Source organism: Nerophis lumbriciformis, linkage group LG09, assembly GCF_033978685.3.
Source record: "Nerophis lumbriciformis linkage group LG09, RoL_Nlum_v2.1, whole genome shotgun sequence".
Classification (NCBI taxonomy): domain Eukaryota; kingdom Metazoa; phylum Chordata; class Actinopteri; order Syngnathiformes; family Syngnathidae; genus Nerophis; species Nerophis lumbriciformis.
The window spans coordinates 26,516,696-26,531,250 of NC_084556.2; the positions used below are offsets into that span (position 1 = coordinate 26,516,696).

At 40.2% G+C, this 14,555-nt stretch overlaps 1 protein-coding gene across 3 annotated transcripts in view; it reads right to left on the reverse strand.

The window, feature by feature from the left end:
* LOC133607450 (roundabout homolog 2-like) overlaps window positions 1–14,555 on the reverse strand; it is a 188,918-nt gene that overhangs the window by 15,621 nt on the left and 158,742 nt on the right. For 2 of the 3 annotated variants that reach the window (XM_061962072.2, XM_061962073.2), the window contains 8 exons: window positions 12,865–12,989; window positions 12,606–12,777; window positions 10,499–10,675; window positions 8,867–8,893; window positions 8,702–8,741; window positions 2,767–2,894; window positions 1,949–2,221; window positions 1,094–1,256 (listed from right to left, as the gene is read on the reverse strand). In XM_061962072.2, coding sequence (XP_061818056.1) covers window positions 1,094–1,256; window positions 1,949–2,221; window positions 2,767–2,894; window positions 8,702–8,741; window positions 8,867–8,893; window positions 10,499–10,675; window positions 12,606–12,777; window positions 12,865–12,989 — 1,105 coding nt within the window. The remainder of the gene's footprint in view (window positions 1–1,093; window positions 1,257–1,948; window positions 2,222–2,766; window positions 2,895–8,701; window positions 8,742–8,866; window positions 8,894–10,498; window positions 10,676–12,605; window positions 12,778–12,864; window positions 12,990–14,555) is intronic. The other variant, XM_072913820.1, reaches the window with a different exon arrangement.

A 14,555-nucleotide genomic window follows, 5' to 3' on the forward strand; every position in this document is an offset into this window, starting at 1 on the left:
ACAAAGCAACACTGGAGATGACTATGACGTGCACATTTTCTGCGCATGCGTACTAGGTCGCGTTGCGCGTGCGGACAAAGGGGGGCAGGGGGTCTTAAACGACCATTGTGTGCGTGTGGACAAGGATAAGGTTAGGTGGGATTTACCCTGGATAACCTTAGCTTAGTGTAAAAGGGACCTTTAGCCCCTGTCTTGAAGAGCTGTGCTCCAGAGCTTTCCCTTATTCTTTCCAAACGTTTTAACATATGCAAAATGGTACCAACAGTATAACAAAAGGACTCAGGTCGTAGCAGTGCCCAAGAAGGGAAACAAATAAGACCCATCAAACTACCGACCCATATCGCTCCTACCAATCATTTCGAAGGTTATGGTAAGCACTATCAGTGACCAGAATTCATTTTTTGTTGGCTATTGCCCTTGACCTTAAAGGGGCTGCCCATTAGTGGTTTAACAACTTCTTACAAATAGTTTTTAATGTCTATATTTTTCACAAGCCTGGTTGTATTGAATAAAAGATGGAAACGTGTGCACATACACAGAAGAAGTCAATTTGCATTCCTGTTGTTGAGATTAGTAGCTAAAATTTGCACAATTTCTACCATTAGCTGACCACAGACAAAGCTGTTTTGGGTACGGGCATAGTTTTACATTGATATATGCTAAATGTCGCAAGAGGGTGGGGTACAACGCTTACAACACTCTGGAAAGTTATCGCCCTCCAGCCGTCAACATAAAGGTTGCAAACAGCACCTGTAAGGGTCCCTCTACGTGCAAAGTTCACTGTAGATTTAATCACATTTAATCTCAAATATCGACATACCTTATTATAATAACATAGCTCATAAAGGACAAAGCACAGCCTAACACAGACAAAACACTTTTCAGGGACATAGTGTGTGCTCGTAGTTATTGAAAATCATTGCACTTTTTATAGTATTTAATTTGATTTATATCGAATGTCCAAAAAAAACACAAGCACAGACACAAAGACAGAACACAGGTGCAGGGTGTGCTGCATGACCTCTGTTGCAATGTGCTTGTGTGGTTTTATGTTTGCGTGTGAGGAGACTGATGAGATATGAACGTATCTTACCCTCCTCCGTGGCTTTCCTGAGGGTAGCGGTCAAGGTCAACCTCAGTACCAGGCAGAGGATGCATGGGCGGTGGAGGCAAGGGCATGTTAGCCCAACATGTCCCATTTGATTTAGAGGTCTTGTTTCCACCCTTCACCTTCTTTTTCTTCCCAGCCTTCGCACCTGAGGGAGGGTAACACGAGATGGAAGTTTAGTCTTTTTGGTGCCAGGCTAACAAATCCCTGTGCATACAAATACAAATACAAAGACCTTTCATACACACACAATGCAGAACTGCCTCTATATTTTTGCCAACCTGTTTCTCATTCATCACTTTTCTTTTTGTGTGCTGATGGCATATCATGACTTCAAAATGTTATGATATTTCTCAAATAGGAATCAAAACCCCAGGCAAAACACTTTTGTCGAGCTTCTGGTAGTTTATCTCGGGTTAGTCGTGACATTTAGCTCAGAACGGCTTATTGTGAACAGTACAACAGCACACATGCAGAAATGCCTCTCTGATACGTACTAACAATTTATACTGCATAAATCATAACGCCGATGGATTTTCCGCCAGTGCTAATCAAGTTAACCCAAAGAAATGCGTCATGATTATGTGACATTTCTGGGCTAGATAAGCTCCCAGGGTAGAACTCTGATGAAGACCAAAGAGTAATTAAGAGCATTATCCTAAGGCTTCATTTTCAGTGAATATGTAAATAAATTCGCTCTTTTCTGTTTTGCACTTTCTGTGGTTTAGTTTGCCAACTCCTTGCAGGAAAAAGACTGCTAAAAAACTGTCACGCTATGTTTTGTTCCTGGGCATTTTCGTATTTGCATGTGCAACATCCTCAAAACACAAAATGTTGTACCGGTGGCAGGGCGTCTATCAGTAAGCGAGTAGCCCAGGTTGGCTATTTCCTGCTGGGCCTGCAGAGACGCCTTCCAGCGGGGATCTGGCCTGTCTACAGCTAGCTCGTGGAAGCTGTTGGACTGGAGTATCTGGGTGGTGGCGTAAGGGGTGGGCTGGCTGTCCTGCACGGGGCTGCTATAGCCTGCCTTCCCCATGAAGTCAATACTGCTGTAGATGGCACCATCTGACAGCATGGTGCCTGTCTTCTCCACAGCTGCGGATGGTAATACATCTGTGACAAAGAAGTGAGGGGGTACACGGATCACCCGGGGACTCGATGACATGAACTTAACAATCTTTAAGGTCATTAGTGTTCCCTGCTGCTCTTGTTCTGTGCATTCGTTAAAAAAACTCTCAAATAGACTTGATCTGAATGAACGTGATTATCTGGAGCCATAATTAACATGCAACATGCTGTGGAAGCCCCGTGGAGTGTTCACACGATGATGACCAGACCTCTCCTGAGCTTGACATATACATGCACGCAAACACTTACTCGTTTATCAATATCACTGCATTTTTTAAACAGTAGCGGCATATGTGTTAAAAATGGGGGCCACACAGTCGATGCTAAATAGCACAAATTTAATCCGAAATATCAGCCTTGTCAAATCACGTTAGCCAAGTCTAGCCCTCAAAGGCACTTTTAATTTCTCTGCGTGTTTGTTTTAATGTCAGTCCCCTGTCACTCTGCATACCGGAGGATGAGCATCAAAACTGTCGGACCAGGCATTGCTAAAACTGTAAATCCCATCAGCCTGCCATGTTGGTGTTTACCTCCTCGGCCAAAGTTACCGCTGCCCTTCGGACTCCCCAATCCTCCGTTTGCTGGGAGGCTGGTGGAGGGCCACGAGTCCGCCAGCCAGGGTAGACCAGGGTCACCCGCTTTCAACAACCCTGGACGACTGAGGGAAGGATGTTCACAGGGACACAGTGGGAAGATTAGAAGCATTTTATTCAGTACAAATCTGCATGCATTTTAAATACATTGTTTTTTTCCTGCTGCTTTAAAAAACAAATAGCTGTGAAAACTTATTCTGCATAAATTTTCTCCAGTGGGTAAGCCTAAAGCAAAGACGAGTGAAAAAAGGGAGATGTAATATGGCAAGTCTATATATCAAATTTCTGCCTCCCCCTCTAACTCCACACGCCGAAACTCCCTGAAGAAACCAGGCAGGTCTGAATACATACTAAATCCACTTTAGAGCCTTAGCAAAACAGAAATTTACATTTTAAATTGAGACTCATGGACCGCCTCTGGCAGCTCCGCTACATGGCTGCATTGTCTCCATGGCAACAGAGACAGCAAAAGCCCATTAGATCCTTTCAGAAAGGCAGCGTTCGTTTTTTTTTTCCACCATTGAAATACAACAGTAAAGCACATGGGCGTTGATTTCAGAGTCGGAAAGTTGTGAGCAGCTCAGGAAGAAGAAAAAATAAATACATGTTGTATCAGCTGAGACGGCAAAACATTTGCATGCCTCACGCAGCCTGTTCGCATGTTTGCTTAATGCGCGAGCACACGCAGGGAATTTTCCACTGGGCCTGACTCGCCAAGCACCAGGGGAATTGTTTACAGCTGACTTGGTGATGGCTCGAAGGTGTTCAAACAATTACATCAATAATTTCCATTGTAAAATACACAAGCACATACAAACATTTGCATACATCTACCAAGAAGCACGTGTTAATGCCAAGGTAACAACACGTGTGTGTGTGTGTGTTAATCCATTGTGGTGTTTATTTTAGTCCATCATTTGCAACATTTGCCATGCCTCTGGTCTTATCTGATTGCCTACTTGGAAAAAGATAAATGAATACAAATTAGCGGAGCTATCTTATCTATATTTCTTTTTGCGAGACGGATTTCCCTACTTTTAGTGCCTTAAAATACTTTGGTTTTTTTTAGCTAGCAGCTAATTCTAATTAAGATGAAGATTAAGATTAGGACCCTTTCAATGTCATTAACACATTTTACATGCAAAGCCTCAAAATTGTCTTCACCATTGAACGCATCAGATTACACAACAAGTACGCACCATTAGTGACACACTGGAGCACTGGATGACTTCCCAGTGATAAGCAAATGGAGTTTAGTGCCTTGGCATGCTTCTCTCCAATTGCTAAAGAAACAAAGAATGTATATTTTAAGGTATCAATCCTATGGTCTTATGAACCCCTCAAAAAATGTTGTTTGTGGCCCAGCAAAATGACACCTACAGCTACTACTAAAAAAATACACATATATATATATATATTGCATAATAAAGATTAGAAATGTATTAATACTATTTTTCATTTCAAATGTTCTCTTTTTGTTTACCCTTCATAACAACCCCATAAATCGTCTTTTAGGGAAACTGCACTTTAAAAAGAATGTGCCCATCATTCACTATTTTTATGTGAGACAAGAAGACACGTCTTGCTCTTTTCTGTGCGTTCTAAATACTAAAAGACTTATAGCAAGAGGTGACTAACTATGCAGGTAATAGGGGGAGTCATCTATTCTGCCTAAAAAGCTGTCTACAAAATAATTTAAAAACCGCCATTTACATGTCGTGACCTGCATATTGACCAAGCTATTCCGACATTGTTATTGTAAGAGCTAACACAGAGGAACTACTTTTCTGGCGTAGTCTCGCATATCAGGTCGCCGACAGAGACACTCACACGGTTTCTCCGGCCACTAGCGAGATGTAAACTTGCGACTGAGCTGCTGCTGCTGATTGTTTTTAAATTTGGAAAAGTTAATGCTAGACTAGAAGTCATGCGTCACACTTGCCCAATAGAAGGTTTTGGCCGTAAGGCCAGAAGGTGGTCAACATTGAAATTCAACTTTGACCTGAAGACATCGTTACAGGAAGATGCAGCCAAATGCTTGTTTCATCCCAGACTTTAAAAAAAAAATCAGGCTTGAAGATTATGCTGAATTCATATGATAGATACAACCATCCCAGTGACAGCAGACATTGTAAGTGACTGTTGTTATGTTTGTAATTTGCATTTTTTGTTAAGCACTTAGCAATAGTGCTACATGATGGCTTAGTGTTTCACTAGAACGGGATCTGCTTAGCACCCAGCTTCTAAAATGTTAAAAAGTTAAAGTTAAAGTACCAATGATTGTCACACACACATGAGGTGTGGCAAAGTTATTCTCTGCATTTGACCCATCAGCCTTGATCACCCCCTGGGAGGTGAGGGGAGCAGTGAGCAGCAGCGGTGGCCGGGAATCATTTTTGGTGATTTAACCCCCAATTCCATCCCTTGATGCTGAGTGCCAAGCAGAGAGGTAATGGGTCCCATTTTTAAAGTCTTTGGTATGAGTCGGCCGGGGTTTGAACTCACAACCTACCGATCTCAGGGCGTACACTCTAACCACTAGGCCACTGAGTATGTGTGGCTCATCCTTCCTTATGTCTAAGCTCAAAAACAACAATGTTTTGGATCATCATTTGTCCCAAAGTAGTTGTCATTAGCTCTTACAAAGTCTGCAATGAATACTGGTAGTTGTTAACGTTGTTAATGGTGTTAGTTGCTATGCTCTCTGTGAAATCAAAGCACCCATAAAAGAAGTGCCGGTAATGTTTAAAATAACCAAATTATTGTAGATATTACTATGAATGGGCCTGTGCAACGTTATTGGAGATTGTTGAATGATTTTTAGAGGGCTTTATAGGCGAAATATGCAATGTAAACCCCCATTACCTGTATTGTTAGCCGCCTCTAGCAAGCAGTTTGGTTTGTCTTAGAAGATGTTACGCCTGCCCTCCAAGTAGGCTTTATCAGTTCATGCTCATAGACGTAGAATGGTCAGATCTAGTCTAACAGCTGGTGCCAAAATCCCAACTATTTATATTCCAACACATGGAGGGTGTGCCTGGGCAAGGATGGTTCCGCCCTATTGTAGTGAAAAAAACAACTGTTGAGATGCAAAAGAGCAACCCTTCTGAAAATGCCAATGACAGTTGCTAAAGTGGAATTTCCTCTTGTAAGCATTGGGTTTTGGCACCAGCTGCACCTGCTAGACTAAATCTGACCAACCTAAGTCTAAGAATAGAACTGACCAATCTAAGTCTAAGAAAATGAACTGATGAAGCGTACTTGGCGAAACGTCTTCTAAGACAAACCACTCAGTCCAATATCTTGGATGGAATGCCCTGACAATACAATGACCCGGATTAATAAGAACACCCATAGACATACCTCTTGCTAGCAGTTTCTTACTATTTAGATCGCACTGAAAAGAGGAAGACGTGTGTGTTCGTGTCCCACAAAGGGATTGTGGATGATAGCCTCCAGCACACCCCGCGAAAATGTTGCCTATCTCAGCTGCATTCGGGCGGTAGGCGGGGTACAAGTCGCCACCTCATCGCAGGGCCAACACAGATAGACAGACAACATTCACACTCACATTCACACACTAGGGCCAATTTAGTTCAAACTTTTTTGGAGGTGGGAGGAAGCCGGAGTACCCGGAGGGAACCCACACAGTCACGGGAAGAACATGCAAACTCCACACAGAAATACCCTGAGCCCCGGGATCGAACCCAGGACCTTCGTATTGTGAGGCACATGCACTAACCCCTGTTCCACCGTGCTGCCCTGCTAATTGAATCAAACCCTCCAAAATGCCACTAGTTATTGAACATATAAACAGTGCACATCTACATTGACTTAAACATGATCAGAGCATAGGAGTTGTGATTATAATCAAGAGTGTTTATGCCAGGAGCTGGCTCTGTATGCACCACTTTTACCACCTATGGGATAAACTTTGAGTTTTTGGGGTCCAGGAAATTGTTCTTCAACTTAAATGGACCAGTACAAAGTCAAATAGGCCAGCGCTTAAATAGCACATTCATCACCTCCCCATTCTTCCTCACATTAGAGGTGAATACGACAACAGCCCACCTTCATTAACTGGTCGCATTCATTGCAAAAGAGGTGATTAATGATGACATCAAGTATATATCAGTGCAAATCATACATGGTTATAAGAAGGAAAGATTATGTGTATGCTAATTATATTATTCAGAAAAAAAAAGTATTTATCACAGTTGAAATGAGTACCTGACATTGAGCAAAAAGAAAGAGATCGAAATATTATGTACAGTCGTGATCAAATTTTACATACACTTGTAAAGAACATAATGTCATGGCTGTCTTGAGTTTCCAATACTTTGTACAACTCTTATTTTTATTTTTGTGATAGAGTGATTGGAGCACATACTTGTTGGTCACAAAAAAACATTCATGAAGTTTGGTTCTTTTATGAATTTATTATGGGTCTACTGAAAATGTGACCAAATCTGCTGGGTCAAAAGTATACATACAGCAATGTTAATATTTGGTTACATGTCCCTTGGCAAGTTTCACTGCAATAAGGAGCTTTTGGTAGCCATCCACAAGCTTCTAGCAAGCTTCTGGTTAAGTTTTTGACCACTCCTCTTGTCAAAATTGATGCAGGTCAGCTACATTTGTTGGTTTTCTGACATGGACTTGTTTCTTCAGCATTATCCACACGTTTAAGTCAGGACTTTGGGAAGGCCATTCTAAAACCTTAATTTTAGCCTGATTTAGCCATTCCTTTACCACCTTTGACGTGTGTTTGGGGTCATTGTCCTGTTGGAACACCCAACTGTGCCCAAGACCCAACCTCCGGGCTGATGCTTTTAGGTTGTCCTGAAAAATTTGGAGGTAATCCTCCTTTTTCATTGTCCCATTAAAAGCACCAGTTCCATTGGCAGCAAAACAGGCCAAAGCATAATACTACCACCACCATGCTTGACGGCGGGAATGGTGTTCCTGGGGTTAAAGGCCTCACCTTTTCTCCTCCAAACAGATATCGTTATTGTGGCCAAACAGCTAAATTTTTGTTTCATCTGACATTACATGGACAAAGATAAGACCTTCTGGAGGAAAGTTCTGTGGTCAGATGAAACACAAATTGAGCAGTTTGGCCACGATACCCAGCAATATGTTTTGAGGCGTAAAGGTGAGGCCTTTAATCCCAGGAACACCATCTCTACCGTCAAGCATGGTGGTGGTAGTATTATGCTCTGGGCCTGTTTTGCTGCCAATGGAACTGGTGCTTTTAATGGGACAATGAAAAAGGAGGATTACCTCCAAATTCTTCAGGACAACCTAAAAGCATCAACATGGAGGTTGGGTCTTTGGTGCAGTTGGGTGTTCCAACAGGACAATGACCCCAAACATACGTCAAAAGTGGTCAAGGAATGGCTCAATCAGGCTAGAATTAAGGTTTTAGAATGGCCTTCCCAAAGTCCTGACATGTCGACAATGTGGAAGAAACAAGTCCATGTCAAAAAACTAACAAATTTAGCTGAACTGCACCAATTTTGTCAAGAGGAGTGGTCAAAAATTCAACCAGAAGCTTGTGGATGGCTACCAAAAGTGCCTTATTGCAGTGAAATTTGCCAAGGGACATGTAACCAAATATTAACATTGCTGTATGTATATTTTTGACCCAGCAGATTTGATCACATTTTCAGTAGACTCATAATAAATTCATAAAATAATCAAACTTCAGAAATGTTTTTTGTGATCAACAAGTATGTGCTCCACAAACAAATAAGAGTTGTACAAATTATTGGAAATTCTAGACAGCCATGACATTATGTCCTTCACAAGTGTATGTAAACTTTTGACCACGACTGTATATGTAAGTTTTCTCAGTTAAAATAATTCTTACCTTCCATTTCTGATCAGGCCTCTGTCACGCTGAAATGTGACTAAAAAAAGGAAGAAAAAAGATAAATAAAGCAACAAACAAATAATTGCGTCTGAAACTGTAGTGGATTGCTGTCATTGTGTGATGTCTACATGTTAACAATAATGTAAATGTGCAAAAGCATACCTGCACGGGTAAAAGTGAAGGATTGAACTGCAATGATAGAATAAAAAAAACACGTTAGAAGGCAAATAGGTTGACCAAGTCATATAGAAGTGTGTAAACAAGATGAATATGAATCTAAATCAGTGGTTCTTAACCTGAGTTCGATCGAACCCTAGGGATTCGGTGAGTCGGCCTCAGGGGTTCGGCGGAGGTCAAAACACACCCGACTCATCGTGTAAATAAAAACTTCTCCCTATCGGCGTATTACGGATACGGCAACAGCAGAAGTCAGACTGATTTGCAGGTGTGTAATTTGTTGTGAGTTTATGCACTGTGTTGGTTTTGTTGTTTGAACAAGGTGATGTTCATGCACGGTTCATTTTATGCACCAGTAATAAAACATGGTAACACTTTAATATGGGGAACATATTCACCATTAATTAGTTGCTTATTAACATGCAAATTAGTAACATATTGGCTCTTAAATAGTCATTATTAAGTACTTATTAATGCCTTATTCGGCACGGCCTTCTTATAACCCTAATCCTCTAACCCTGGCCCTAACCTTAACCCTAACCAAATAACTCTAAATTAAGTCTTTGTTACTTAAAATATGTTCCCCTAGTGTCCAAATAACTCTAAATTAAGTCTTTGTTACTTAGAATATGTTTCCCTAGTGTCCAACAAACTCTAAATTAAGTCTTTTTTACTTAGAATATGTTCCCCATACTAAAGTGTTACCAAAAACATATAACTTTGTCTTGAATTTGAAAAAAAAAAAACACATTTTGTTTTTCTCTAAAGAAGGGTTCGGTGAATGCGCATATGAAACTGGTGGGGTTCGGTACCTCCAACAAGGTTAAGAACCACTGATCTAAATACAATTGTATGCAGCCATTGCATTTAGGCAGTTTCTGCTTATGCCAAATTATCTTTATATTAAGCTGTTGAGGGAATTAATTGAGCATTTTCATGACTCTCTTATGTAAAGAATTACAACCAGACAGCTGACTTAGAAAACGGAAAACAATTGCATAAGGAAACTGTTGTCTATAAATAAATATCAGCATGAGAATAATGCGTCGACATGTTTAAACAGAAATACAAACAAGACTGATAGTTTTTATGGCTAACAGAGACATATTCTTAACCATTTTCTAGGAAACACCAATTTTATTTTGTGATGTTTTAGGAAAAAGTAGCAGAGAAACAGCACTCAATCACATAAATCTCTCCTAAGCCGGGAAACCTAATGCACATTGTGGTAGTGGAGCACACAGCCTAAAGCCCACCGCAGGGCTAAAAATATATATTTCATCCCTAAATCTACATGTGCTTCATGTTAATGTGCAAACAAGACCGGCAAGGGTTTGATAATGGGAGGCAATGTTAAATTACTTATCTCACATGAATGTGTGACAGTGCGGAGGTACACGGCTGATGGAGCGCGGCACATTTGATGCACACCGATGCACAGTGTATAGAAGTAAATAGAGCCCATTTCCATCAGTGTTGAATATATGTATGTCTGGCTGCCTCTTAGCCAGCTCAAAAAGAGTCAAATCTGTGATGACATCAACTCTCATTGGGGAAAGAAACCAAATGAGCTTTGAGATTCTGTACTGATGCAGAACCATGTAAATTGATTTTTACCTGCATAGTTGCTGAGTCCTTTCCTCTTCTTTCTCCTCCAGTACAGCCAGGCGCTGAAGCCCATGAGGACGATCCAGCAGGCTCCACCTAAGCCCGCGATGAAGGCCGGCTGTTTCACTACGTCTGAGATGCTATTGTTGTCCTCCGAACCCGTCATCACATCCTTCTGTTCTACACCTGAGAACACAAAGAGGAGAAATATTTAGAATTTGTAAATACTGTGCATGGGTTGTGGAGCACGATGTGTTGACACAAAGCACATTACAGTGATTAAACAAAAACAAAAACACCTAAAAAAATACAAAAATAGGGAACAGGACTGTGCAGAGATTTTACCCCCAGCCAGTCTTAATGTAAATATTATTGAATATGCAGAAACATACAATGAGTGAATTTACTGAATGATGCTACTTCTTGTGAGAATGTGATTTTTTTTTTACTCCAAATTTGGCAGGGATAGGCTAGGACTGAGTGGGGAAAAAAAGTTTGAACTGATGTATATATATGTATGTATATATATATATATATATATATATATATATATATATATATATATATATATATATATATATATATATATTAAAGTATATCTTATATATATCTCATATCTTATATCTATATATATATATATATCTTTTATGAAGGATTACAATTATTATATTTTATTGTAAAGTTTATTTTCAGGAAGCAGGGACAGACTGTTATGTTTTAAGTGTTCAAAGGTAGTTTAAATTAATATTTTAAACTGTAATCATTAAAAATGCAATCAGATAAATGTGCAGGACATTGCTCAATCCAATTAATTTTACAGTTAATTATATTATTTATTATTATACATTGTATTTCCCGTGGATGTAAATGCTACAGATATGTTGTAATGGCCCATATTTAATATTAGGCTAATTTGGGTTTCCACTGAGGCCACATGCTGGCCTATTGGTTAGTGTGTTTTCATGTATGTAGCATGCAGTGCAGTCTTACATGACTGCAAACTACAACCAAAATAAATAGGTTCATATTAATACCACTGTGACAGTACCAATCAAAACTAAAATTTACTGTACTGTATTTTGAAATGCATGTTTTTTTTTTTATCTGAATGCTGTATTGGATTCCATTGGATTTTGCAGTCGTACCTAATGTATCGAGTGGATGAATAAAAAAACACACAGGCTCACACAATAATACCCAAACTGAAAAACCATAAATAGTAAAAAAAAAAACATTTGGAACAAATATTTGTAATAAAATAAACAGTGTCAGTGCACCCAATATATAGGCAGAGTTAATCAATTCAGCAGTGCACTTATCAAGTTGAGCCACAAAGACACGAGATTGACAGAGTAGCTCTGACAGAGTTTGATTTTCTGTTGCAGCTACTGTGCTGTGAAATTAGATTCACAGTCTCAGTCAGGAACCCCCAACCCTGAAACACACACACACACACACACACACACACACACACACACACACACACACACACACACCCCCACCCACCCACCCACCCACCCACCCACCCACCCACCCACCCACACACACACACACACACACACACACACACACACACACACACACACACACACACACACACACACACACACACACACACACACACACACACACACACACACACACACACACACACACACACGCACACAATCATTAAGCTGCAGCCCACAGGCCTGTTTCCCTTTCTCTGTGTGTTAAAGCTGTTATTATTTATCAGTCAAAAGTCACAGATGAGGAGCATCTGGCCTGGGCTCCAATATTGACTCTGGGCTTATATACTCTGAGCATCCTTTCGTTATTTTATAAGAAGTGATAGGCTGATAAGCTGCAGCAAAAATCACTCTCTATTTTGTTAGTGGCTGCAGCCCATATATTGAAGTGGATTATTGATATGGCTAACAGTACTTGGCAGTGTTACCAAACACTACATGTAATGAACATCTATTGACTTTTCAGTGGACGTCAACAGTGTAAAGTGCACTTTTTTTTTCTGCGAGGTGTTACATTGATAAATAATTTTCCCAGACCCCAAACTGTGATGGGAACCTTGGTCTCCCCATTATTAGGTCATTTTATCCTGGCTTGGTGTGTGAATTACCCAAGGTGATGAGCTGGGGGGTGCTCTTGACCCCCACTCCTGCACTGGTGCCTGCAGCTACCTCCACACGATACTGCACTCCAGCCTGCAGACCCCCGAGAACCACTGACCGGATGGTTGCATCCACAGACTTATTGACATGGAACCGGGTTTCGTTAGCCAAACACCAGATCTGACGAGACAAACACGTCGACAGAATCCATTGTCAGGTTGCACAGTATATTGTTCAAATGTCTAAGGTGCATGGGCCTGAGTGGACCTTGTATTCCTGGATGATGCCATTCTGTTGGTCCGTGGGTGGAGGGTCCCATGACACGCTGATAGAAGAGCTATTATTGGTCCCTACTGTCAACACCGCAACTTGCTGTGGAGGCGCACTGGGTGCTGTTGAATCAAAGAACCAAATCATGATTAACTCAGAAACTAAATAAAAGTACAGAGATGCAATGATTGCCAAGCAAAACATGCCAAAGCAAGAAACCAAATAAGGACAATGAGGCTGAATAATACATCTATTCATTTGATCAGTCTTTGCAAAAATAACAAAATACCGGTATACCAAACCAATGAGTTTGAGTTAAGGAAAATACATTTTGGTAATACAATTACGGGAGCTGGCAAATGGTAAAAAATAATAATGAGCTTTGAAAAATGTTTGTGATGCAATAGGTTTTATGTGGCACACAACTCGAATGCATTTATTTTAATATGATTGTATTGCAGCATCATGTCCTAAACCCAGGGATGGGTGCATAATTCAGTACTTTTATAGGCAATGACTGAATTCAGTCTGTACTACCGGGTATCGATTCATGTAAAATTAAACATTGCCATATTTTGATACCTTTGTTGCTCAGATCCTCACGTCCGGTTGCAAACAAGGGACTATTCAGCATCATGGCAGAGGCTACTACCTATTTAGACAACACACAGTAGCCATCTAACATCTTGGTATTGCAGCTGCAAGCTAACTCTACTATATAATACTTTCAAATGAGACTCAGAAACATAATAAGAAAACAAGCTATAACAACTTGACAGCACAGCTATCAGCTCATTTTTTAATGTTACCTTAGAAAATTGTTATTTTTACTTTAAACAAACCTGCCGTTATTGATTCCAAGTTACCAGGAATAGGTATTGGATCAGTTCAAATATGAAAAGTATCAATCCCAAACTAATCTCCACAATTTATTATCAATAAACAGCACCAATTTGATCACTTGTATTTAACTGAATGGAAATGGTCATTGGCCTTGAGTGTCTTCAGATATGGATTTATTCAACTTATTTTCTTAATTTGTCACCTCTTAAATGTGGCTAAGTGGCCAAATGACCTACATTGACAGACTGGATCTTTAATGAGACTGCAGACAGAAGGGCTCCCACACTGTAATCTATGCAACTAAGTATATTATCTTTGCTAGTGAATGGACTACAAAACTGCTTGGGGCTCACGGTTTCCATAAGCCAATACAGTGTTTTAAACCGCGTGGACTAAATGATTACCTGGCCCAATTAGGTAGATATAGTACAAAATAAAAGTGGTATCCGTAGGCCAGGCAATGTTATGCACAATGTTGCAGAGATATGCAAAGCAGGTGTGATTGTCTTGTCCGCCACCTGGCTGCGAAGCAAAATGTTAACAGTGATTTGACAACCCCAGATGGGTTTGACGCAAACTTGCGACATATCTTATGGAGGAGGTGAAGGCATACGGTTGTATTAGTATCTTTAAAGATGGTCTTCCTCGTGAAAATAACTGAACTTTGTAGGAAATTCCTTGCATCGTTCTCCAGAAAATAAGGCATCTACTGTAAGTCGAATCTGCTGCTGTCAGTCAATTGTACACATTAACAGAAGATAGGAACTATCAAATACATACAACATAAGTCACTGAACACAAAATGAATTACACAAATTAGTCACAGCAAAAATTATGAAATCATT